Genomic DNA, 20,931 nt, shown 5'->3' on the forward strand with positions numbered 1-20,931 from the left:
ACATGGCAATCTGGGGGTGTCCATCCTGGCAGAGGGGATGTGACGGGACGCTGTCAGGCGGCCAAAGCAGCAGCAGGGATGGCCGGGTCCTGTCCCGGTGCTGCCACTGGTTCCCCCATGCTTTGAGGCACACCAATGCCTGTGCCTCGGTTTCCCATTGCAATGGGTGATGGCACCACCTGGATAGCGGCTGTGGAGGGAGCAGGGGAGATTGTTCCCTCCTGTGGCTGGGGTGCAGGGGACCCATGATCCCCCCATCCGCACGTCCCCTTTTCTTCCCCTCCCCATGGAGACCATGGACGTGGGTGCTGTGGGGTCGTTCATGTGTGCTGGGGGGGGGACACGGAGGGGGACCCCAGGGAGGCCCCGCACCACCAGCCACCCCCATTGGTCCTCTTGCAGAAGAGCCTCCCCAGCGGCTGGAGGAGCCTGCGGGAAGGGCTGGTCCACAGGGCGCTGCGGGACCCTGCGGCAGCCCTGCGCCGGCCGGCGCTGCTCCGCCTGCTCTCCCAGGCCCTGGGCCTCGCCAGCGCCGCCCCAGCACCCACCACCTCCGACAGCCCCCAGGCCTTCATCACCGAGATGGAGGTGAGCGCCTCGTGGGGCGAACTGGGGCACGCGGGCAGCTGCTCTGCCAGGGCGGGCACCGTCGCAGTGCCCCTGTGCCCAGGGCTGCACCCTCACAGCTCCCTGCCCTGTAGGGTGTCCTCTTCACCGGGCCGGTGCTGGAGCAGCTGACGTGCGAGCAGAGGCCGGGGGGGCTGCGCCGCCTCCTGCGTGTGGCCCCTGGGCAGCAGCCGCTGCTGCAGGCGTACCAGGCGCTGGCCTGCAATGGCAGCCGGGCTGCGCGCCGGGAGCGCTTTGCCCAGCTGGCTGCCGAGCTCCGGGACCAGCTGGACACCCCCAAGATTGTCAGCAGGGTGAGAGCGGGGCTGCGGGACGTGCCTCCCACTGGCTGTGGGGTGGGCTATGGGGCAGGGACAAGTCCTGGGCAGGGTTTCCCTACTCGCTGGGGGATGTGTGGGGATTGGGGGCTCTGTTACATGGCCCAGCCCCTCCTGATCACCCCTTTATCCCACATGGGCACCCCCCGCCCAGCCCCATGGTGGGACCCAAGATGATTCCCCCTCCTGGCACTCGCTCGGATGCTGCCCACTGGATGGGGCTGGGTGTCCCCAGCATCCTCCAAGCATGTCCCTGCAGGCTCCTCTCCCCGGGACTGGCAATCTCCCTGGTGGCACAGCTCCTCAAGGCTGGTTCTGAGGTCCCCCTCCTTGTCCCACCCGAGTCTGACGTGTCCCTTGCGGTCACAGAGGACCACCCTTCCTGCCTGAGGGACATCTCGTGTCCCCCAACAAGACCCTGCCAGCATTTGCCTGCATTCCCGCTGCCTGATTGCCACGGATGCATGGCAATGAGTCCAGGGCCCCAGCTGGGCACAGCTCCAACCTTTTAACCAAGAAAGCGGACATGCCACTGCTTGGGGTCCTCCTTGGTCCCCTCCTGCTGGTGAGCAGGGCCCTGTCACCCCAGCCACGGGTAACCCCTTGCCTGCTCGTCCTCGCAGCTGAAGCTGGACGAGGTGAACAGCACAGCCGCCCAGCACCGCCTCCGCGCCCTCCTGGAGGACCTGGTGGAGATGGAGAAGGTTCTCCGTGACGTGGACATCCTCTCAGCGCTGGCCAAGCTGCTGCCCAGGGGAGCCTGCACCAGCAAGGGCCCGCCGCCCACTGCCAACAGCACCGGCTGGGCCGGCGCCAACTCCACGGCTGGCAATGCCACAGCAGAGGAGGAGGGCACCGAGGGGGGCCCGGCCAGCGGCGACAACCCCCAGGGGCAGTTCTCGGCATTCGTGCAGCTCTGGGCCGGGCTGCAGCCCATCCTCTGCGGCAACAACCGGTAGGAGCCCCAGGGGACGGAGGGGGCCGGATCCAGGTGCTCTCTGGTTGGGACAGGGGTGCGGGAGAGCCCACCCTGCCTCTGCCAGCAGTCAAGGGCCCCGGTCGTCCCTTGATGAGTATGTGGGAGATGGATGCTGCACTGCATCCTCGTGCCGCGGCCGGGGGAAGCTTCCCGTGCTGGGCAGCACTGCACTGGCATGGGAGTCGGTGTGAAATCCCCTCGTAGGCAGGGGTGGGGGCTGCCCACAGTGAGGGGTGCTGAGGCTGGAGTGGAGTTGGCAGCCTGAGCCCCCTTTGCAGGACGATTGAGCCCGAGGCGCTGAAGCAGGGCAACATGAGCTCGCTGGGCTTCACCAGCAAGGAGCAGCGAAACCTGGGCCTCCTCGTGCATCTAATGACCAGCAACCCCAAAATCCTGTACGCGCCCGTGGGCACCGAAGTGGACAAGGTCATCCTGAAGGTGAGGGTGCAGAGGCTGGGACCCCTGTCCTTCCTCTCCCACCAGCCCCACTCTGCAGGAACCTCCTCGCCCAGACGGGCTCAGTGGGGCCAGGGCTGAGCAGGGAGGAAGGGGCCAGCTGCCAGAAGCAGGCAGCTGCCCTGGGCCTTGTTGGGGTAGCGATGCCTGCTGAGAGGCGGGCAGATATTTCCGTGGCTGCTAGCCATCCCAGAGAGCAGGGGGGCCCCTGCCTCTTCCTGCTGTGTGACCTTCCTCCCCCCCAGGCCAACGAGACTTTTGCCTTTGTTGGCAACGTCACCCACTACGCCAAGTCGTGGCTGAACATCTCCCCCGAGATCCGTGCCTACCTGGAGGAGGGCAGGCTGCAGAGGCGCATCCGCTGGCTCCAGCAGGTAGGATAGTGTGGTGGGGACCAAGCCTGCCTGGGCTTTACTGCCCTGGGGATGGAAGGGAGTGTCCTGCCCCCAGGCACCCTGCAGCTTCATGTGAAGCTCTCAGGTGCTCCTGGGTGCCCACCCTGCTCTTGCGAGGACTGGGCTGGTTCCTTGCGCAGGGTGGACACTGTCCCCCTGTCCCCAGGAGGAGCGTTGAGTCCTGTCTGTGTCCATGGGGACAGGGGGCTGAGAGGTGGGGCGTACCCCAACTTCTCCCTTCTGTGTCTCCCTCTCTGTCCCAGTTCACTGCCGACCTCCACAAGCACCCAGAAATCCTGAATGTCTCCGACAGCGATGTTCTCCACAACTTCCTCAACAGCAACTTCTCCCTGCCCAACGCCAGCATCCTGCTCCAGCAGCTGGACACCATCGACAATGCTGCCTGCGGCTGGGTCCACTTCATGGCCAAGGTGAGGTTGTGCCCGCCTGTGGGAATATGGGTGCTGGAGCGGCACCCACTGCCTGCAGCCAGGCTCTGTGGGGCTGAAGAGGGGTCAGGTCCGCTCAGACCTCCTTAAAGCCATGGGACGGGAGCCCTGGAGGAGATAGTGGCTTCTGCAGTGTCAGGGTAGATGTCAATGGTGGAGGCGCCCATCCAGTGTTGGGTTTGGGGGCTCGCAGGGTGGCTGTGGGTGGCACATGCTGCACTGTGCGCAGGGTCCACGTACTAGACCCATCAGGGGCAGTGGGGTCTCACCGGCCTTTCCCTCCCACTAGGTCAGCGTGGACATCTTCAAAGGCTTCCCGGATGAGGAGAGCATCGTTAACTACACACTGAACCAGGCCTACCAGGACAACGTCACAGTCTTTGCCAGTATGTCCCCAGGAACCAGCCCCTTCACAGGGGTCCCTGAAGCCATGTCCTTCTCCAGCTGTGCCCTGGGCTGGGGCCACTGGCTTTGGGATGTGGCTCCCTTGGTGCATACATTGGGTGGGTAGGCGGACTGAGCATCTCGTGATACCCATCCTCTGCCCCCGGCTGAGCCCTGCCGGGTGCAGCACTCTGCCGCTGTCCTGGCTCTCCCACCGCCGCTGCCTGCTGTCCACGTGCCCTCGCATCCCATGCCAGGGCCATGCCCACCTTCCTCATCTGTGGCAGCCCTCGTGGTGTCCTTGGCTGCAACATGCTGAACCCCTCCACGTCCCTGCCCATTGCTGCGGGCTGGCCGGTGTGGCTGTCTCCCGTGGTGCCAGCGGGCTCCCTGCCTCTCCCGCTGCACACAGGCGTCATCTTCCAGACCAACAGGGACGGCTCACTGCCCCCCCACGTCATGTACAAGATCCGGCAGAACTCCAGCTTCACGGAGAAGACCAATGAGATCCGGCGGGCGTACTGGCGGCCTGGCCCCAACACTGGTGGCCGCTTCTACTTCCTCTACGGCTTCGTCTGGATCCAGGGTGAGTGCCAGCTCCCTGCCCCAGCTGCCCATGTCCCCGGTCCCTGTCTGCACTGCCCGCTCAGCTTGGCCTCTCCTCCTCCTCCCCAGACATGATGGAGCGTGCTCTCATCAACACGTTTGTTGGCCATGACGTGGTGGAGCCTGGCAACTATGTGCAGATGTTCCCGTACCCGTGTTATACCCGGGACGAGTGAGTAACACCCGTGTGGGCAGCGTGGGCAGGGGCAGGACCATCCCTCTTCCCCTTTGCAGGCCAGGACACTTCAGCTGGGAAAAGGGGATAAGTTTGGGAGCCTGAGAGAGGTTGGTGACATTGGGAGTGATGAGCAACCAGTTAAGCCCTGTTCCTTGGACCACCAGGCTAGGCAAGCAGGGGAAGGATTTTGTGCCCAGTTCGCAGCTGAAGTGAGGAATTCATGGCTGCGGGGTGTCTTGGAGGCTGAAAGATTTGGGGAGAACAAGAGGAATGTGGTAAATGGATGGCACATAGGTCTGTTGGTGGTTATTGAGCGCAGTGGTCTGGAGGAAGCACCTGGAGAAGTCGCAGAGCCACCAGCCCTCCAGGGGAAGGAGGGTGGATAGGGCCCCATACCAGGCCCTATCCTGCGGCTGGGCCTGCGGCTGCTGCTTTCCCAAGCCTGCGGCTGCTGCCCACCTGCTTGCCAGGACCTGACAGCCAGGGCACTAGATAGTCCTATGGGCTCATTGGAGAAGCTCTTTCAGGGCACTAAGGAGCTGCTGGACCGAAGGGCTGGTTGTCCCCGGGTGGTGGGAGAGCCACTCCATTGCCCTGTGCCCCAGGGTCTCCCTAGGTCTCTGCAGTGGTGCCACCATCCAGCTCTTCCCTCTCTTCCTCTACCCCACCAGCTTCCTCTTCGTCATTGAGCACATGATGCCCCTGTGCATGGTGATCTCCTGGGTCTACTCAGTGGCCATGATGATCCAGCACATTGTGACGGAGAAGGAGCATCGCCTGAAAGAGGTGGGGGTGGTGGGAGAGATCCCTGGGGAGGAGCTGGCATCTCTGAGCTCTAAGTTCTGCATTGGGTCCCTGGGCACCTTCCCCAAGTTTCCAGGGCGCACGAGCTGGGGCAGGCACAGATCCCACATCCCTGGGCTGAGCTGGTCCTTCCAAGTGTCCCCGGCATGAGCCCGGCCCAGCACCGGAGGGAGCTGAGCCTGTTGGCATCCTGGCACAGGGTGCTGTGCCCTGCCTGCTCCCAGCAGCCCCCAGGGACCTCTCGGTTGCTCTCCCAGCCCCAGTGAGTGAGGCAGCAGGGATGCATAGGGTAGGGGACAGCCCTGCTGAGCGGTTTTGGCCTTGCAGGTGATGAAAATGATGGGCTTGAACAATGCGGTGCATTGGGTGGCTTGGTTCATCACTGGCTTCGTCCAGCTCTCCATCTCGGTCACGGCACTCACCGCCATCCTGAAGTATGGCAAGGTCCTGATGCACAGCGATGTCCTCATTATCTGGCTCTTTCTTGCCATCTATGCAGTGGCCACCATCATGTTCTGGTGAGCTGTCTGGTCCACTCTGTGGGGTGAGGGGGCATGGGCAGCGCTGGGGTCCTTGTGCCATGGGGCGAGGGTGCTGGGAACTGTGTGGGTAAGGGCTGCTGGAGGGGCACAAGTCCCCCCCAGCCAGCTGATTTGAGGGGCCAATTTATCACCTCAACACCACCAAAATCAGACAGTTTGGGGAAAGCCGATCCTCAGATCGGTAGGATCTGAGGTTACGCTGTCCTGCCTGCAGCTTCCTGGTGTCGGTGCTCTACTCCAAGGCCAAGCTGGCCTCCGCCTGCGGTGGCATCATCTATTTCCTCAGCTACGTGCCCTACATGTACGTGGCCATCCGGGAGGAGGTGGCGCATGACAAGATCACGGCCTTTGAGAAGTGCATCGCGGTGAGTTGGCTGCGGCTGCTGGGGAGGTCCTTGGCTCTAGGTTTGCCCCAGGCACCCCATGTCCAGTACACAGGCCACCAAGCTGTCACCAAGCCCTGAGCAAACCTCTGCCTGTGTGAACCAACTCCCCATGGGGCTTTGGAGGCATCTCCAGAGGGTTTGGTGCCTCGCAGGGCACGGAGCATCTCCACGGGGCTGGGTGGGGCAGCACCAGGTAGGAATTCACCCCAACCTGTTCCTGCGGAGCTGGCCTGTAGTTCCTGCTGATGTCCCCTTCCCTTCCCTCTGCCTCTCCACAGTCCCTCATGTCCACCACAGCCTTCGGGCTGGGCTCCAAGTACTTTGCGCTGTATGAGGTGGCCGGCGTGGGCATCCAGTGGCACACCTTCAGCCAGTCACCTGTGGAAGGAGACGACTTCAACCTCCTGCTGTCCATGATGATGCTGATCGTGGATGCCGTGGTGTATGGGGTGCTCACGTGGTACATTGAGGCTGTGCACCCGGGTACGTGTGGGGGTGGGGCACGAGGGCACCTGTGATCTTACGGGAGCCTCCTCGCTGGGGACACTGCTGGTTCCTGGCAGTGCTCAGCCCTGACACGGTGGGATTTGGCACAACATGCCTTCAGGGTCCCCTGCGTGTGTCCTGTTGGGGACACCTGCCCACACGCCCGGACCCACTGGTGACACCAGCAGTTTCCTTGGAGATCTTCAGTTGCGTGTCTCAGTTCACTGGACAACTGTAGCAAAGCAAGGTGTCCATGGCTGGAGCACTGTTCCCCCTTATCGCCTGCTTGGGGAGGAGTCTCACCTGCTTCCTTTGCTTTGGTAAAACCAAAGCATGAGCCAGGCCCACCCCAAAGCCCAAAGGACTTTGCTTCCTTGCACAGCCCAGCAGCATTGCCCTGAGCCCAGTTGGCCAAGGCGCTTGCAGCCCCCACCCCGCAGTGATGTCCCTAAGCTGGGGAAACCTCCAGGCTCATGCCCGTGCCTGTACCTGTGCCAGGCTCTGCCCCGGCCCTCGTCTGGCTTCTGCACAGACATGGGTGCAGGGTTGTCCCTAACTCCACAGGGGTTGTGCTTGCAGGCATGTTCGGCTTGCCACGGCCCTGGTACTTCCCCTTCCAGAAGTCTTACTGGCTGGGCAATGGGCGAGTGGAGACCTGGGAGTGGACCTGGCCCTGGTCCCGCACCACCCGCCTCAGCATCATGGAGGAGGATCAGGCCTGTGCCATGGAGAGCCGGAGGCTGGGTGAGGGCAGACAGGAGTGGCAGGGGGTGGCCGGGGGATGGCCTTGGCTCTGCTGCAGGGTCCTGCTGTGGCCAGGGACCCCAGTGTGTCCCCTGTGCCCTTGTTGGGGCAGGATCCTGGGCCGGTGCTGCTGCCTGCCTGGGTGCTGCTGCCTGCCTGGGTGCTGCTGCCTGCCTGGGTGCTGCTACCTGCCTGGGAGCTGCTGCCTGCCTGGGAGCTGCTGCCCGTGGCGCAGGAGGGGGAAAGCTGGCAAGAAGCAGAGGGGAAGGGGCCACGAGCCAGCACAGCCACTACGGGATGGAGGCGGGGAGGTTCATCCCCTGGGGAGCCCTGCTCCAAGCCCGGCCTCCCTGCCACCCCCCGGCTCCTCACCATCCTGCTCTTGCAGCAGAGGAGACACGGGGCATTGAGGAGGAGCCGACCCACCTCCCCTTGGTCGTCTGCATTGACAAGCTCACCAAGGTCTACAAGACGGACAAGAAGCTGGCGCTGAACAAGCTGAGCCTCAACCTCTATGAGAACCAGGTGGTGTCCTTCCTGGGGCACAACGGTGCGGGCAAAACCACCACCATGTGAGTGCCTGCCGGGGCGGACATGGGCCGTGTCCTTCTGGCCAGCTGCGGTGGGTGGGGAAGGTGCTGTGTGATGTCCTTGCAGGGCCTGTGGCAGCTGTTGCCATGCCCAGAGGGCAGTGGTGTGGATGGGGGGGTGGCATGAAAGGGGGACAAGCAGCAGGCACATGGCTCTGCACTGACATTGCTCTGCTTGGGGCCTGGCAGGTGCTCCTGGAGGTGGTGGTTGGCATTGGGACCAAACGGAGGAATAGGAGGTCCCTCACATTGTTGCCTTTCTCCATCCATCCAGGTCCATCCTCACTGGCTTGTTCCCTCCGACCTCGGGCTCCGCTACCATCTACGGCCATGATATCCGGACAGAGATGGACAAGATCCGGAAGAACCTGGGCATGTGTCCCCAGCACAACGTGCTCTTCGACAGGCTGACAGTGGAGGAGCATCTTTGGTTCTACTCGCAGCTCAAGAGCATGGCGGAGGAGGAGATCCGCAAGGAGATGGACAAGTAGGCACCCCCCAGCTCCTGTTGCCCCATCTGTGCCTTTTGTGTGAGTGGGTCCCCCTCCTGCCAGATGTGCTGTGGTGGGTGATCTGGGAGCAGAGATGTCCCCCGGGGCAGCTCCACCAAGTGTTTTCCAAAACTTGGGGTATCAGGCTGTGGAAGCCAGCAGAAGATGCTTCTGTAGGCTGGCGCAGCTGGGCTGTCCCAGCAGCTGAGAGCCATAGGTACCACGCAGGGAAAAGGCATCATGTGCTCCCTGCAGGCATCAGGCACCAGTATGGCTGCCCCGGCATCCCTAGTGCTTCTCCCCTGTCCCCAGGATGATTGAGGACCTGGAGCTCTCCAACAAACGCCACTCCCTGGTGCAGACCCTCTCGGGGGGCATGAAGAGGAAGCTATCAGTGGCCATTGCGTTCGTGGGCGGGTCACGGGCCGTGATCTTGGATGAGCCTACAGCTGGTGTGGACCCGTATGCACGCAGGGCCATCTGGGATCTGATCCTCAAGTACAAGACAGGTGAGTGGAGGTGGGCAGAGCCCAGCATTGCTCCTCTGGCTGTGGTGGCCCTGGCCTCTCTGATGAGGCTCTGTGCCACCGTCAGGGAGGACCATCCTGCTCTCCACGCACCACATGGATGAGGCCGACCTACTGGGTGACCGCATCGCCATCATCTCCCACGGCAAGCTCAAGTGCTGTGGTTCTCCACTCTTCCTCAAGAGCACCTACGGCGACGGCTACAAGCTGACAGTGGTGAAAAAGCAGTCGGACACCAGGAATGGCACAGGTCTGGGGGGCAGCAGGACCCCATGTTTAGAGGAGTAGGTGGGACCAGCCCTTCTTCAGCCCAGGAAAGGAACGAGAGCTCAACACCCAAGTGCTCACACCCCAAGTCTCCTTAGGCCACATGGAGCGTGGAGGGTGACGGGGCAGGGGCGTAGGAGGTGGCATTGCTCAGCCTTGATTTCTCCGGTCTGGGTCCCGGGTTAGACCCTGCGTGGTGGCATTTGCCTCCAGGCGCTGGTTCTGTCCAGCCTGTGGGCTGCCCACTGAGACGTCCAGCGTGGGCCATGGTGCAGAGCATCGTCCCCAGGCCAGGCGGGGTGGCCGGGAAGCCTCCAGCACCCTGTGATGGAGGTTGGAGGAGCCCCCGTGGCGTTGGGGTGTAGGGTGGACGTGGTGGGTGCTGGTGGGAGGCCGGGTGAGAAGTGACCGACCAGTGCTGCCCCTCTGCCACAGAGCCAGGCCAGCCGCACAGCCCCCCGGCCCACTCCTCCGTCAGCCCCTGTTCCGAGCCTCGCGTCTCCCAGTTCATCAAGAAATATGTGGTCTCCTGCCTCCTCATCTCTGACACCAACACGGAGCTCTCCTACATCCTGCCCAGCGAGGCTGTCAAGAAGGGCTGCTTTGAGAGGCTCTTCCAGGTAACCGTGGGGGCTGGCAGCGTGGGTAGGGAGGCACGTGGTCACAGGGGACCGCGGCACTGTGGGCACCTCCTGCCCTCCTCACACAGGACTTTGCCTCCACAGCACTTGGAGCAGAGCCTGGAAGAGCTGGACCTCACCAGTTTCGGGCTGATGGACACCACGCTGGAGGAGGTCTTCCTGAAGGTGTCCGAGGAGGACCAGTCTCTGGAGAACAGCGACGTGGGTACGGGTGGCGGAGAGGCACACGGTGCTGCTGGGGCTGGCGAGGGGCTGTGTGCCTTTGTGTGGGCTTGGTGGCTCCTCTCCCCTTGCGCGTGGCCGCAGGAGTCTCCTTTCCCAAGAGGAGGAGCCGTCTCCAGCAGACCCCATCCCAGCCAAGGGCAGCCGGCCTCTGCTCCACTCCGGGTTTGCAGAGCAGATCCGTCCCTGCTCCGTGCTACGCCACGATGAAGAGTGGCGTGGCCGGTGGCAATCCCCCTTCTGCTTTCAGACATGAAGGAGTCCAAGAAGGACACCCTGCGGCCACCTGCCCCCGAGCTGGGCCCGAAGCCTGAGGCCAACGGGGAGCCCCTGGCCGAAGCGGCCGTGCCAGAGAAGCCCGAGGTGGAGCTCAGCAACCTGGTGACCTGCTCCAAGCTGGCGCAGTCACAGGCGTCCCTGCGCTCAGCCTCCTCGGTGGGCTCCGTGCGGGGCGACGAAGGTGGGGCTTATTCCGAATTCTTTGGGGATTACGCACCCCTGTTCGATAACCGGCAGGACCCCGATAACATCAGTCTGCAAGGTTCGTGCCGCCGGCGCCTGGCCAGCGGCAGGGGCCAGGGGAGGTGCTCAGCTGGGACATGGAGGGTGGCGGGGGCAGTGGCAGTGCCTGTCCCTGCACCTGGGCAGGGCAGAGCTGGCCCTGGCCGGGGCAGGCGGATGTGCCGGGGGTGGGGGGCCGTGCCTGCTGGGGCAAGACCCTGTGGGGGGGTCTGGTGACGCATCTGCTGACGCTGCACCCAGAGAAGCGCAGCCTGGGTGGGAGGGCTGGGAACGGGTGCTTCCACCAGTTTGTACCCCCAAACTGGTAGCATGTGCATGGGAGAGACCCATGCTGAGACACAGAGCCAGCGGGTGCAGCCAGTTAGCTCTGCCCTTTGCCTCCCTTGGGTCCCACGAGTGCTGCCCTGCAGACTCGCCCCACTAACGCACTCGCTCCTCGTGCTGCTGCCTGGTCGGGTTGTCTCCTCTTGGCCCTTGGGCTTGGAGTCGTCTTCCAGCTGGTGGCTTCGCCCTCCGTACCCTGACCTGGGCTTGGGGCTCTCCCTGCCTGGATGCTGGCATTGCTGGAGGATGGAGGATGCAGGCAGGCACCCTGAGGCTGCTGTTTTATTCACGAATCCTTTTCTGGGTTTTTCCAGCAGCTCTTGTCGTGATTAATTCAGGGATGCGCCACCCTGCCTCCCCAGCCCGGGCTGCTCTGAGCATTGTGATTTGGGTTGCGGGAGGCAGAGCTGAGACAGTGCCGTGGCAGAGCTCCCGGAGCCCCAGCCCCGTGCCCACTGCCTTGCTGGGTCCCCCCACCAATGTCCCATCCCCCATTCCTGACTGTGCTGACCCCTCACCAGCTGGGAGAGCTGAAGGGAAAATGGAGGGGTTCTGCCAAAAAGCACCAATTTAGGTTGGTTTTTTAAAACTGTTGTCAAAATTTCTCGTTTTGGGCCAAGAGGAACCCTCCAGCCAGCTGCCTCGCTTCATGCTGTGGTGCTTCTGTGGCTCGGTGGCTGTCAGGGTTGGGTTGCACCCGGCTCGGTGCCTGGCTCAGCTCCCTGGAGGCCAAGGCGGGTGCGGGAGCGGCCGTGCTGGGGGGGCTGACATCATTCTTCCCTCCCAGAGCAAGAAGCGGAGATGGAGGCAGAGGACCACGACCTGGCCGGGCAGGGGAGCTTCAAGCTGGAGGGCTCGTGGCTGAAGCTGCGCCAGTTCCATGGGCTGATCGTCAAACGTTTCCACTGCGCCAAGCGCAACACCAAGGCTCTCTTCTCGCAGATCCTCCTGCCTGCCTTCTTCGTCTGCGTGGCCATGACGGTGGCGCTTTCTGTGCCTGAAATAGGTGCCTGCAAGCTACCCACCTGCACGCTGGGGGCTGCTGGTGGCCCCTTCTGCCTGCCCCAGTGTGGCCGGTGGGGACGCTGGTGGGGGGGGTGTGAGGACAAAGCTTGTGGGCGCTCAGCCAGTCTGCCTGCGTGCCGTGGTGCTGCAGGTGCAAGCGGGTTCCTGTCCTTGTCCCTGCAGGTGACCTGCCGCCCCTCATCCTCTCGCCATCGCAGTACCACAACTACACCCAGCCCAAGGGCAACTTCATTCCTTACGCCAACGAGGAGCGGCATGAGTACCGGTGAGAGCCGCCGCTTGCTGGGGGGCAGCAGGGTGGGCAGACCACAGTGGGGCTGGTGCCGGGGCTGGCTCAGAGCAGAGCCTGGCCAATGCCATGTCCCCTTGCAGAAAGCAGCCTCCATCCTCCCCAGTGTCTCTGGGAGAGGTGCCAGCCCTGACACTGGCTGCGATTGGCAGCTCGCCTCATGCCAGGCCTGGGCTGTGTGTGCCACCATGGTGCCCATGCCCATTTAGTCCTGATACGTGCCAAGGCCTCGGGGAGGTCCCAGCAGAAGAATGGCCAAGGTGGTGAGACCCATGTCTCCTGCTCCTTGTTCCTCCTCACCCACTCCTCTCCCCTCAGCATCAGGCTGTCTCCCGACGCCAGCCCCCAGCAGCTGGTAAACACCTTCCATCTGCCCTCTGGCGTGGGGGCCACCTGTGTGCTCAAGACGGCCTTCAACAACACACTGGACCAGCCCATGCAGACCCTCAACCTCAACAGCAATGAGTCCAAGATGCTGGCAGCCAAGTACTTCGATGCCATGTGCATTGACTCCTTCACCCAGGGCCTGCCACTCTCCAACTTTGTGCCGCCACCTCCATCCCCGGCCCCCTCTGACTACCCTGTCTCTGTGGATGAGGACCTGCTCCGTGCCTGGAACTCCACGACCTTCTCCTCCGCTGTCAAAGGTATCACCTGCGCTTGGTGCCTGCGTCTGTCTGAGCCTGGGATTCATCTCCAGCAGGGAGATGATAGATCTCCCCCGCAGAAGCAGCTCCAGGGACACCTGGAAGTGCCTATCAGTTTGGCCTGGCCACAGCAGAGCATTGCATCGCTGGGCTGAACTTCTGGCTCAGGGCTGGTGCTGGCCCTGGAGCACCGCTCGCCGTTCAGCCCCAGCAGTGCCGGTGGTGCTCCCTGGGATGGTGACACCATTGAGAGCCCTGTGGCCAGCCTTGTGTCACCCTCGCTGGTCTGCGGTCCCCAGCCATTGACTTCTCCAGCTGCACTTCATGCCCCCTCTCTGAACCGTTTCTGTCCTCCCAGAGTTTTTCCCCACGTTCATCTCTTGGTCCCTGTCAGTTACCAGGACACAAAAGCCCTCTCGCAGACCGGGCTCCGGCTGTGGGGCAGAGTGCTCCCTCCCCGCCCGGCTGGGACCCCTCGGCTCAGCCTCTTGCCCCCACGTCCCAGGCAGCTGGGGCAGGCAGGAGCCTGGCTGTGAGCTGCCCTCTCTGCTCCTCAGAGACCGTGACCTCAGCCCCTGCCCTGCCCCGCATCATCCATGAGCCCATCAAGTGCACGTGCTCCATGCAGGGGACCGGCTTCTCCTGCCCCAGCGGTGTGGGGGGCCACCCCCCGCAGATGAAGGTGGTGACAGGGGACATCCTGGCAGATATCACAGGGCGCAACGTCTCCGAGTATCTGCTCTACACCTCGGACCGCTTCCGGCTGCACAGGCAAGAGGGAAAGATGGGAGGGTCTGCCCTGTGCCATGGAGCAGGGGTGAGGGACCGGGGACTTGGGGACATTGGCCCGGGGTGCTGACAGGAGCCAGGAGCATGCTCGAGCATGGACCCGCTCCTGGAGGCGGAGGACAACGGTCACAGCTTCTCGGCGGTGCCTTGTCCCACAGGTACGGGGCACTGACCTTCGGCAACGTCCAGAAATCCATCCCGGCCTCCTTCGGGGCCAGGGCTCCTGCCACAGTGCGCAAGATCGCTGTCCGGAGAACGGCTCAGGTGGGACTGCGCTGTGCCCCAGGCAGCTGGGAGATGGGTGGGGAGGAGAAGGGGGCAGGCAGTGCTGCCTGCGTGGCAGGGACCCTCACCCACAGCTCTGTGGCAGTGCTCTCCACCAAGGAATCTGGTGGGGCTCTCACCCTGTGGGGTGCTTAGCGGCTCCCACCCCAGTGGGTCTGGCCCAGCATGGTCAGCAGCGGCCTGCTCTCCCCACAGCCGTGAGCACAGGAAGCCTGCCCTCTGGCTGTCCCGTCCCGTCCCATCCCATCCCTCCCTTCCAGTACCTCTGCTATGGGCCCAGCTCTTTTGCCACCTCCCACCACTCTTCTCTGCTCCTCCAGGTCTTCTACAACAACAAGGGCTACCACAGCATGCCCACCTACCTCAATGCTCTCAACAACGCCATCCTGCGAGCCAACTTGCCCAAGAGCAAAGGCAACCCTGCTGCCTACGGTGAGGGCCTGGAGGTATTTAAGGGCAGAAGCACATCAGGAAGAGCTTTAGGGCATGGTCCAACCAGGCTCTGAAGTGCAGCGTCCCCCCTTGGACCAAGCAGGCTAGTGCCCTGTTGGGGCAGGGGGGTCACACACCTTGGCTATGAGATCTGGGCCAGGCAGATCTCTCTGAGGTCTGGGCTGGGACAGAACATCCCAAAGTGCTGCCTGAAGGCACCGGGGCTTGCGACATGTCCAAGGATACTCTCTGCCAGCCAGTGAGGGAGGGCTTGGCCTCAAGGTGCTCAGTTGTTTCAGACAGCTAAGCTCCTGCTGAGCTGCAGGGAGGAAACCTGTGCTTCTGCTCAGAGCCAGGACCAGGCAGGATGGGGGCAAGATTTTCTGTCCTGAGCGAGCTTTCATGCTCCCATGTTTCTTCTTGGGCCTTCCTGCAGGCATCACGGTCACCAACCACCCCATGAACAAGACGAGCGCCAGCCTGTCCCTGGATTACCTGTACGTCCAGGGAGTGGGTTTGAGGGAGGGTGGCCGTCTCATGGCAGGGCGGGAGCTCCCCACTGTGGTTTGCAGGGGAATGCCAAGGCTTCTGCCCTGCAGGCTGCATTGGGGGGTACTGGGTGGCTGTGATGTGGGGGTCCCTGTGCATGCCCCTGCCCTGTGCACAGCGGCTGTCCCACACCAGGACGGGTGGCCGTTCCCTGGGCAGCTGAGGGTGATGGGGTCCCTGCTCTCCTCGTTGCTCCCCATGCAGCCTGCAAGGCACAGACGTGGTGATTGCCATCTTCATCATCGTGGCCATGTCCTTCGTGCCAGCCAGCTTTGTGGTGTTCCTGGTGGCTGAAAAGGCCACCAAGGCCAAACACCTGCAGTTTGTGAGTGGCTGTGACCCCGTTATCTACTGGTTGGCCAACTATGTGTGGGACATGGTAAGCAGGGCATGTGGCCCCACTGGCTGAGCCCCCAGGGCCGGGCAGGTGGGTGGGCTATCACAGAAGTTTCTGTCTTCCCCAGCTGAACTATCTGGTGCCGGCCACATGCTGCATCATCATCCTGTTTGTGTTCGACCTCCCGGCGTACACCTCTCCCACCAACTTCCCCGCCGTCCTCGCCCTCTTCCTGCTCTACGGGTACGTTGCTCAGAGGGGTGCTCAGGCTGCACTTGGTGGGTCCCTCCAATGCTCTATCTGCACTTTGGCTACGCAGGTGGGATCTGGCCTTGGGGCTGCCCATCTGGCTGGAGTTCTGCAGTTCCTGTCGGTGGTAGGCTGTGAGGGCTGGGGTGGGAGACCCTGGGGAGGACGGGACTGAGAGATGGGTGATCCCAAGGCTCGACGGTTGGCGCTGCGTGGTCCCTCTCCTGCCGCGCTGACATGGCTCCTGCCGCTTGCCTTCCCAGCTGGTCCATCACGCCCATCATGTACCCTGCCTCCTTCTGGTTCGAGGTGCCCAGCTCTGCCTATGTCTTCCTCATCGTCATCAACCTCTTCATCGGCATCACAGCCACTGTTGCCACGTTTCTGCTGCAGCTCTTTGAGCACGACAAGGTATGGGATTCACAGCTCTGCCTGGGGCCACCAGGAAGGGAGAAGCTGCTATCAGGTCGTGGGACAGCTCAGGTTGGGAGGGACCTCAGGAGGTCTCTGCTCCAAATTCCTGCTCCCAGCAGGGTCAGCTATGAGACCTGACCAGGCTGTATTTTGGGTGGGGATCCTGATCCTACCATGCACTTATGGTCTTCAGGGGTGTTTCTGATGGTCGTGTCCTCTCTGCCCATCTCCACAGGATCTGAAGGTGGTGAACAGCTACCTGAAGAGCTGCTTCCTTGTATTCCCTAACTACAACCTGGGCCATGGCTTGATGGAGATGGCTTACAATGAGTACATCAACGAATACTATGCCAAGATTGGTATGGCCTCTTGTTCCCTCCTTCCCTTGCTCCAGGGCATGTGGGGCTGGGGGGGACCACAGTGCTGGCACATCCCTTCCACCTGCCCTGTGGGGCTTCCCAAGGCCCAGAGCAACCTGGAGCGAAAAGCCAGGGGACATGAACTAGACTGGAGTGCAGGAAGAGACACGGTTGAGGGTCAGCCGTGGCATGGTGCCGGTGATGCTGAAACTGGTTCCTTGGGGCCATCCCGAATAGCAGTGCCATGGGGAGAGGAGGTTGTGAGCCCTGGCAGAGTTGTGCATTTCTGCTGCTGTTGCACACTGCCTGTGGTGGGGCCATGGTGGAGCTGTGGTGGGCCATGGTAGAACCATGATGGGGCTGTGGTGGGTCGTGGTGGGGCCGTGCTGTGATACAAGGAATGGGAACTGCAAGGGCTTTTTCCTTCCAGACATGGTCTCTTGCTTGCAGGGCTGCACTGCCCAGCCAAAATGAGCCTTTTGCTACTTGCAGCTTCAGCTTGGCCTCAAAAAACTCTTGCTGCTCTCTGCTTCTCAAGCAGTTTCCGTATATAACCCAGGTGCTGCTGGCATCATGAGGGTCAATTTTGGGGCAGGATCTGACAAATCCATCCAATACCCACTCTCAGTTCGCTTGATTCGTCTTACTGAGGTTGAAAAGTTGCAAGATGATTTCAACAGCACACGTGCTGTGAATGGAAAGCCTTGTTGTCACAACAAGGTCACAACAGCCCTGGTGCCAGCAGCACCGATCCGCCCAGGCACCTGCAGCAGGGGAGGGGACACAGGAGCAGGACAGTGTCATTGTCACAGGCCAGCTCAAGACATATGACCAGGTTGTCCCCACGGGAAGGTGTCCCCAGCCACTCTCTCCTCTTCCTCCCACTCAGGGCAGTTTGATAAAATGAAATCACCCTTCGAATGGGACATCGTGACGCGGGGGCTCGTTGCCATGACAATCGAAGGTTTCGTAGGCTTCTTCATCACCATCATGTGCCAATACAACTTCTTCCGGAAGCCCCAGTGAGTGCAGCTGGGGAGCGGGGGGCAGGCTAGGGGGGGCTGGCCATGGGGGTGGCCTGTGCCATCAGGACCCCTTAGCTCAAGGCTGCCCCCCCAGTGGGTGCAAGCTGGGGAGCTGCCCCTCCCCGGCAGGGATGTGGGCAGCCGGCTCCCGTGCCTGCATCCCCACCCTGCGCCGTGTGCCCTCCCACAGGCGGCTGCCCGTCTCCACCAAACCCATCGAAGATGACATTGATGTGGCCAACGAGCGGCACCGTGTCCTGCGTGGCGACGCTGACAACGACATGCTGAAGATTGAGAACCTCACCAAGGTGCAACAGCAGGACAGCAGTGGTGGGGGATGCGCCGGGGCTGCAAGGAGACGCCTCGGAGCCGTCCCCTCCGAGGGATGTGGGTCAGGGCTGGGGGTCCAGGTGCCTCCTGGCAGGCTGAGCCCCCATCCCCTGCCCCACCAGGTGTACAAGTCCCGCAAGATCGGGCGCATCCTGGCCGTGGACCGGCTGTGCGTGGGCGTGCGGCCTGGGGAGTGCTTCGGACTGCTGGGTGTCAACGGCGCGGGCAAGACAACCACCTTCAAGATGCTGACGGGGGACGAGAGCACCACAGGCGGAGAGGCCTTCGTTAATGGGCACAGGTCGGGGGGCACGGGCTGGGTGGGGGGTGGGGACTGCCCACTGTCCTGGGGATGGGACGGGGTCTGCTTGGGGGTCTCCCAGAATGAAGCAGCATCAGTCTGCCCATGTGGCTCCATGGGACTCTGCAGCCCTGTGCCCTGGGCTGACCATCATCTGGGGGGTGGCAAGTGACACCAGCTCTTGGCCAAGGCTGCCTGTTGTGGCTTACCTGGTAGAAGATGCTCCAATATAAAGGCATGTGAAAGGGGAGTGAGCAACGGGGTGCTCCCGAAAAGCAATTCCTTCTCCCCACGGCCCCTCTGTCCTCTCCCACAGCATCCTGAAGGAGCTTCTGCAGGTCCAGCAGAGCTTGGGCTACTGCCCCCAGTTTGACGCACTCTTTGATGAGCTGACGGCCCAGGAGCACCTGGAGCTCTACACTCGCCTGCGCGGCATCCCCTGGAAGGATGAGGAGCGGGTAGGGCTCTGGGCGGGTGATTGCCAGCACCTGATGGCTGGCACTGTTCCTCAGGAACGATATCACTGGGCACCAGCAGGGACTGAACTGGTGCCGCTGCCCTCACGGCAGTGCCGCCCCAGTGGTATGCCCGGTACGACCGGGCACATGCACTCACTCATGCTCAGGGACTACTGTGGGGCGCCCCTGACTGGCACATCGCTTGTTGGTCCCCTTGGCAGCCTGCACTTGTGCTGTGGAGCCCAACTGCTTGCCCACTGCCAGCTCTGCTAGCCCTGTGGCCTTGGCAGGGTGACAGCAGCCCCCCACGCCTTGCAGGTGGTCAAGTGGGCACTGAAGAAGCTGGAGCTGACCAAGTATGCTGACAAGCCCGCCAGCACCTACAGTGGAGGCAACAAGAGGAAGCTGTCCACAGCCATCGCACTGATCGGATACCCAGCCTTCATCTTCCTGGTGCGCCCCAGGCTCCAGCACCCTGCCCACAGGGTCCTCCTCCCAACGCCCCATGTCCCTGGGGCTAGTGCTGGGCTAGGGTGGAGAAATGACCCTGGGTGGGAGCTGCTTGCCCCTGGCTCTGCCACAAGTGTCCTGGAGTGTGGGATGGTGTCCTGAGCTGGACTCAGGACAAGAAGGGGTGGCAGGGTGCCCCCAGGGGCTGGCATGTCTGAGGGTGCTGTTTGTTCTGCAGGACGAGCCCACCACGGGGATGGACCCCAAGGCACGGCGCTTCCTCTGGAACCTCATCCTGGATGTCATCAAAACGGGTCGCTCTGTGGTGCTCACATCTCACAGGTCTGAGGGGGCTTCTGGCTGCACCTGTGATGCCTCGGCACCTGGGGTGCTGCGTGGGTGGGAAAGGGCTCTTTGGTCGCCAGAGGATGGCATTTGGCAGGGGCACAGGGAGCAGAGGCAGCCCGGGATATCCTCTGTTGCCTTCTCCCATCCCTGGTGGTGGGGCCACAGCACCTGGGTGATGGCCTGGGGAGCTCGGCTCCCTGCCTGCCCCAGCCGTGGCCCCTGGCACTGTCCCCCCATACCACCCTGCTGAAGCTTGCCCTGTCTCCCCAGCATGGAGGAGTGTGAGGCGCTCTGCACCCGCCTGGCCATCATGGTGAACGGGCGGCTCAAGTGTCTCGGCAGCATCCAGCACCTGAAGAACCGGTAAGTGCCCAGTGGGGGTCCAGCACCCCGTGTGCGCTGTGGGGCAGGAGGGGGCCAGGCCTCCACAGCAGGGTGACAGCAGGGCACCTGTGGCGAGATGTCAGCCCTTCGTGTGGGTGCTGCTTTGGAGGGTGGGCAGGGGATGGGCTTGCTTGACTGTCCTCCCACTGTCGTGGTGGGTACGGCGGCTGCTGGGAGCATTGTCCCCTTCTGTGGGGTCAGTCCTTCCCTGCAGAGGGGCGGGGGGCGGGGGGCAGGCCCTCATGGGGTCCCTTGTCCCCGCGCAGGTTTGGAGATGGCTACATGATCACGGTGCGCACCAAGTCCAGCCTCAATGTCAAGGAGGTGGTGAGGTTCTTCAACCGCAACTTCCCCGAGGCCATCCTCAAGGTAAGCTCCCTGTGGTGAAGGTGGTGTCCCCTACCAGCCCCCACCTCAGGGCGCAAGCAGCCTTCATCCTCCAAGGGACACCTCTGTGGGACCCCCTGCAGGGTGACGGGAGGGGGTCTGGGAGTGAGGGCTCAGGTGTCACTTCCCTGTCCCCTGCAGGAGCGGCACCACACCAAGGCCCAGTATCAGCTGAAGTCGGACCAGATCTCACTGGCACAGGTCTTCAGCAAGATGGAGCAGGTGGTGGACGTGCTGGGTATCGAAGACTACTCCGTCAGCCAGACCACACTGGACAACGTGAGACCGGGGATGGCGCAGGCAGCTGGATGCTTGTGCCCAGGGAGGGTGGCTGTGCCTGTGCTGGCAGAAACCACCTTTGGGACGGGAGGTGGAGCTAGGTGGGGGGCACAGTGGCAGCCCCAACCTGGTGGGATGAGCTGGGGCCTGTCTCCAGTGGCATGGATGGCAGGCGAGGGGTGGCCACGGGGTGGAGGTGCTTGCAGAGGTCCCTCACAACCTCTTGCCCCTTCCCCCCCAGGTGTTTGTGAATTTTGCCAAGAAGCAAAGTGACAACCTGGAGCAGCAGGAGACGAGCCCCAGCTGCGCCCTGCAGTCACCCCTGGAGCGCGTGCTGAGCCTGCTGCGCCCCCGGGCTGCCCCCACGGAGCTGCGGGCCCTTGTGGTGGAGGAGCAGGAGGACCTGGAGACTGACGATGAAGGCCTCATCAGCTTCGAGGAGGAGAGGGTGAGAGGTTGTCCCCAGATCTGGGTGTCCCTGGTCCCAGCTGTGTCCCTGCCATGGGGCACCGGGGCTGGGTGCTGTGGCACCGGGTCTCATCCATGCAAGGAGACACGGTAGGGCCAGGGATGGACCAGAGAGGGCTCTCTGGGAGGGGTGGCTGTTCCCCCCGCCCAGGCCAGATCCTGGCCCCAGCAGCACTGGGTGTGCTGGG

At 62.8% G+C, this 20,931-nt stretch overlaps 1 protein-coding gene across 4 annotated transcripts in view; it reads left to right on the forward strand.

Moving 5' to 3' along the window:
* ABCA2 (ATP binding cassette subfamily A member 2) overlaps positions 1-20,931 on the forward strand; it is a 36,946-nt gene that overhangs the window by 13,177 nt on the left and 2,838 nt on the right. For 2 of the 4 annotated variants that reach the window (XM_072882817.1, XM_072882820.1), the window contains 42 exons: positions 403-588; positions 702-920; positions 1,568-1,899; positions 2,202-2,361; positions 2,625-2,753; positions 3,038-3,205; positions 3,513-3,609; positions 4,020-4,193; positions 4,283-4,385; positions 5,063-5,177; positions 5,523-5,713; positions 5,952-6,102; positions 6,402-6,606; positions 7,189-7,353; positions 7,742-7,925; positions 8,218-8,430; positions 8,747-8,943; positions 9,029-9,211; positions 9,664-9,848; positions 9,954-10,074; positions 10,342-10,632; positions 11,725-11,943; positions 12,126-12,228; positions 12,571-12,899; positions 13,457-13,670; positions 13,847-13,952; positions 14,294-14,405; positions 14,842-14,902; positions 15,159-15,333; positions 15,419-15,534; positions 15,804-15,951; positions 16,190-16,313; positions 17,203-17,335; positions 17,529-17,646; positions 17,791-17,969; positions 18,286-18,427; positions 18,746-18,880; positions 19,116-19,219; positions 19,496-19,588; positions 19,876-19,978; positions 20,138-20,275; positions 20,517-20,723. In XM_072882817.1, the coding sequence (XP_072738918.1) occupies positions 403-588; positions 702-920; positions 1,568-1,899; positions 2,202-2,361; positions 2,625-2,753; positions 3,038-3,205; positions 3,513-3,609; positions 4,020-4,193; positions 4,283-4,385; positions 5,063-5,177; positions 5,523-5,713; positions 5,952-6,102; positions 6,402-6,606; positions 7,189-7,353; positions 7,742-7,925; positions 8,218-8,430; positions 8,747-8,943; positions 9,029-9,211; positions 9,664-9,848; positions 9,954-10,074; positions 10,342-10,632; positions 11,725-11,943; positions 12,126-12,228; positions 12,571-12,899; positions 13,457-13,670; positions 13,847-13,952; positions 14,294-14,405; positions 14,842-14,902; positions 15,159-15,333; positions 15,419-15,534; positions 15,804-15,951; positions 16,190-16,313; positions 17,203-17,335; positions 17,529-17,646; positions 17,791-17,969; positions 18,286-18,427; positions 18,746-18,880; positions 19,116-19,219; positions 19,496-19,588; positions 19,876-19,978; positions 20,138-20,275; positions 20,517-20,723 (6,828 nt within the window). The remainder of the gene's footprint in view (positions 1-402; positions 589-701; positions 921-1,567; positions 1,900-2,201; positions 2,362-2,624; positions 2,754-3,037; positions 3,206-3,512; positions 3,610-4,019; positions 4,194-4,282; positions 4,386-5,062; positions 5,178-5,522; positions 5,714-5,951; positions 6,103-6,401; positions 6,607-7,188; positions 7,354-7,741; positions 7,926-8,217; positions 8,431-8,746; positions 8,944-9,028; positions 9,212-9,663; positions 9,849-9,953; positions 10,075-10,341; positions 10,633-11,724; positions 11,944-12,125; positions 12,229-12,570; positions 12,900-13,456; positions 13,671-13,846; positions 13,953-14,293; positions 14,406-14,841; positions 14,903-15,158; positions 15,334-15,418; positions 15,535-15,803; positions 15,952-16,189; positions 16,314-17,202; positions 17,336-17,528; positions 17,647-17,790; positions 17,970-18,285; positions 18,428-18,745; positions 18,881-19,115; positions 19,220-19,495; positions 19,589-19,875; positions 19,979-20,137; positions 20,276-20,516; positions 20,724-20,931) is intronic. The other 2 variants (XM_072882819.1, XM_072882818.1) reach the window with 2 other exon arrangements.

This window comes from Ciconia boyciana, chromosome 18 (genome assembly GCF_034638445.1).
Source record: "Ciconia boyciana chromosome 18, ASM3463844v1, whole genome shotgun sequence".
NCBI classification, from domain to species: domain Eukaryota; kingdom Metazoa; phylum Chordata; class Aves; order Ciconiiformes; family Ciconiidae; genus Ciconia; species Ciconia boyciana.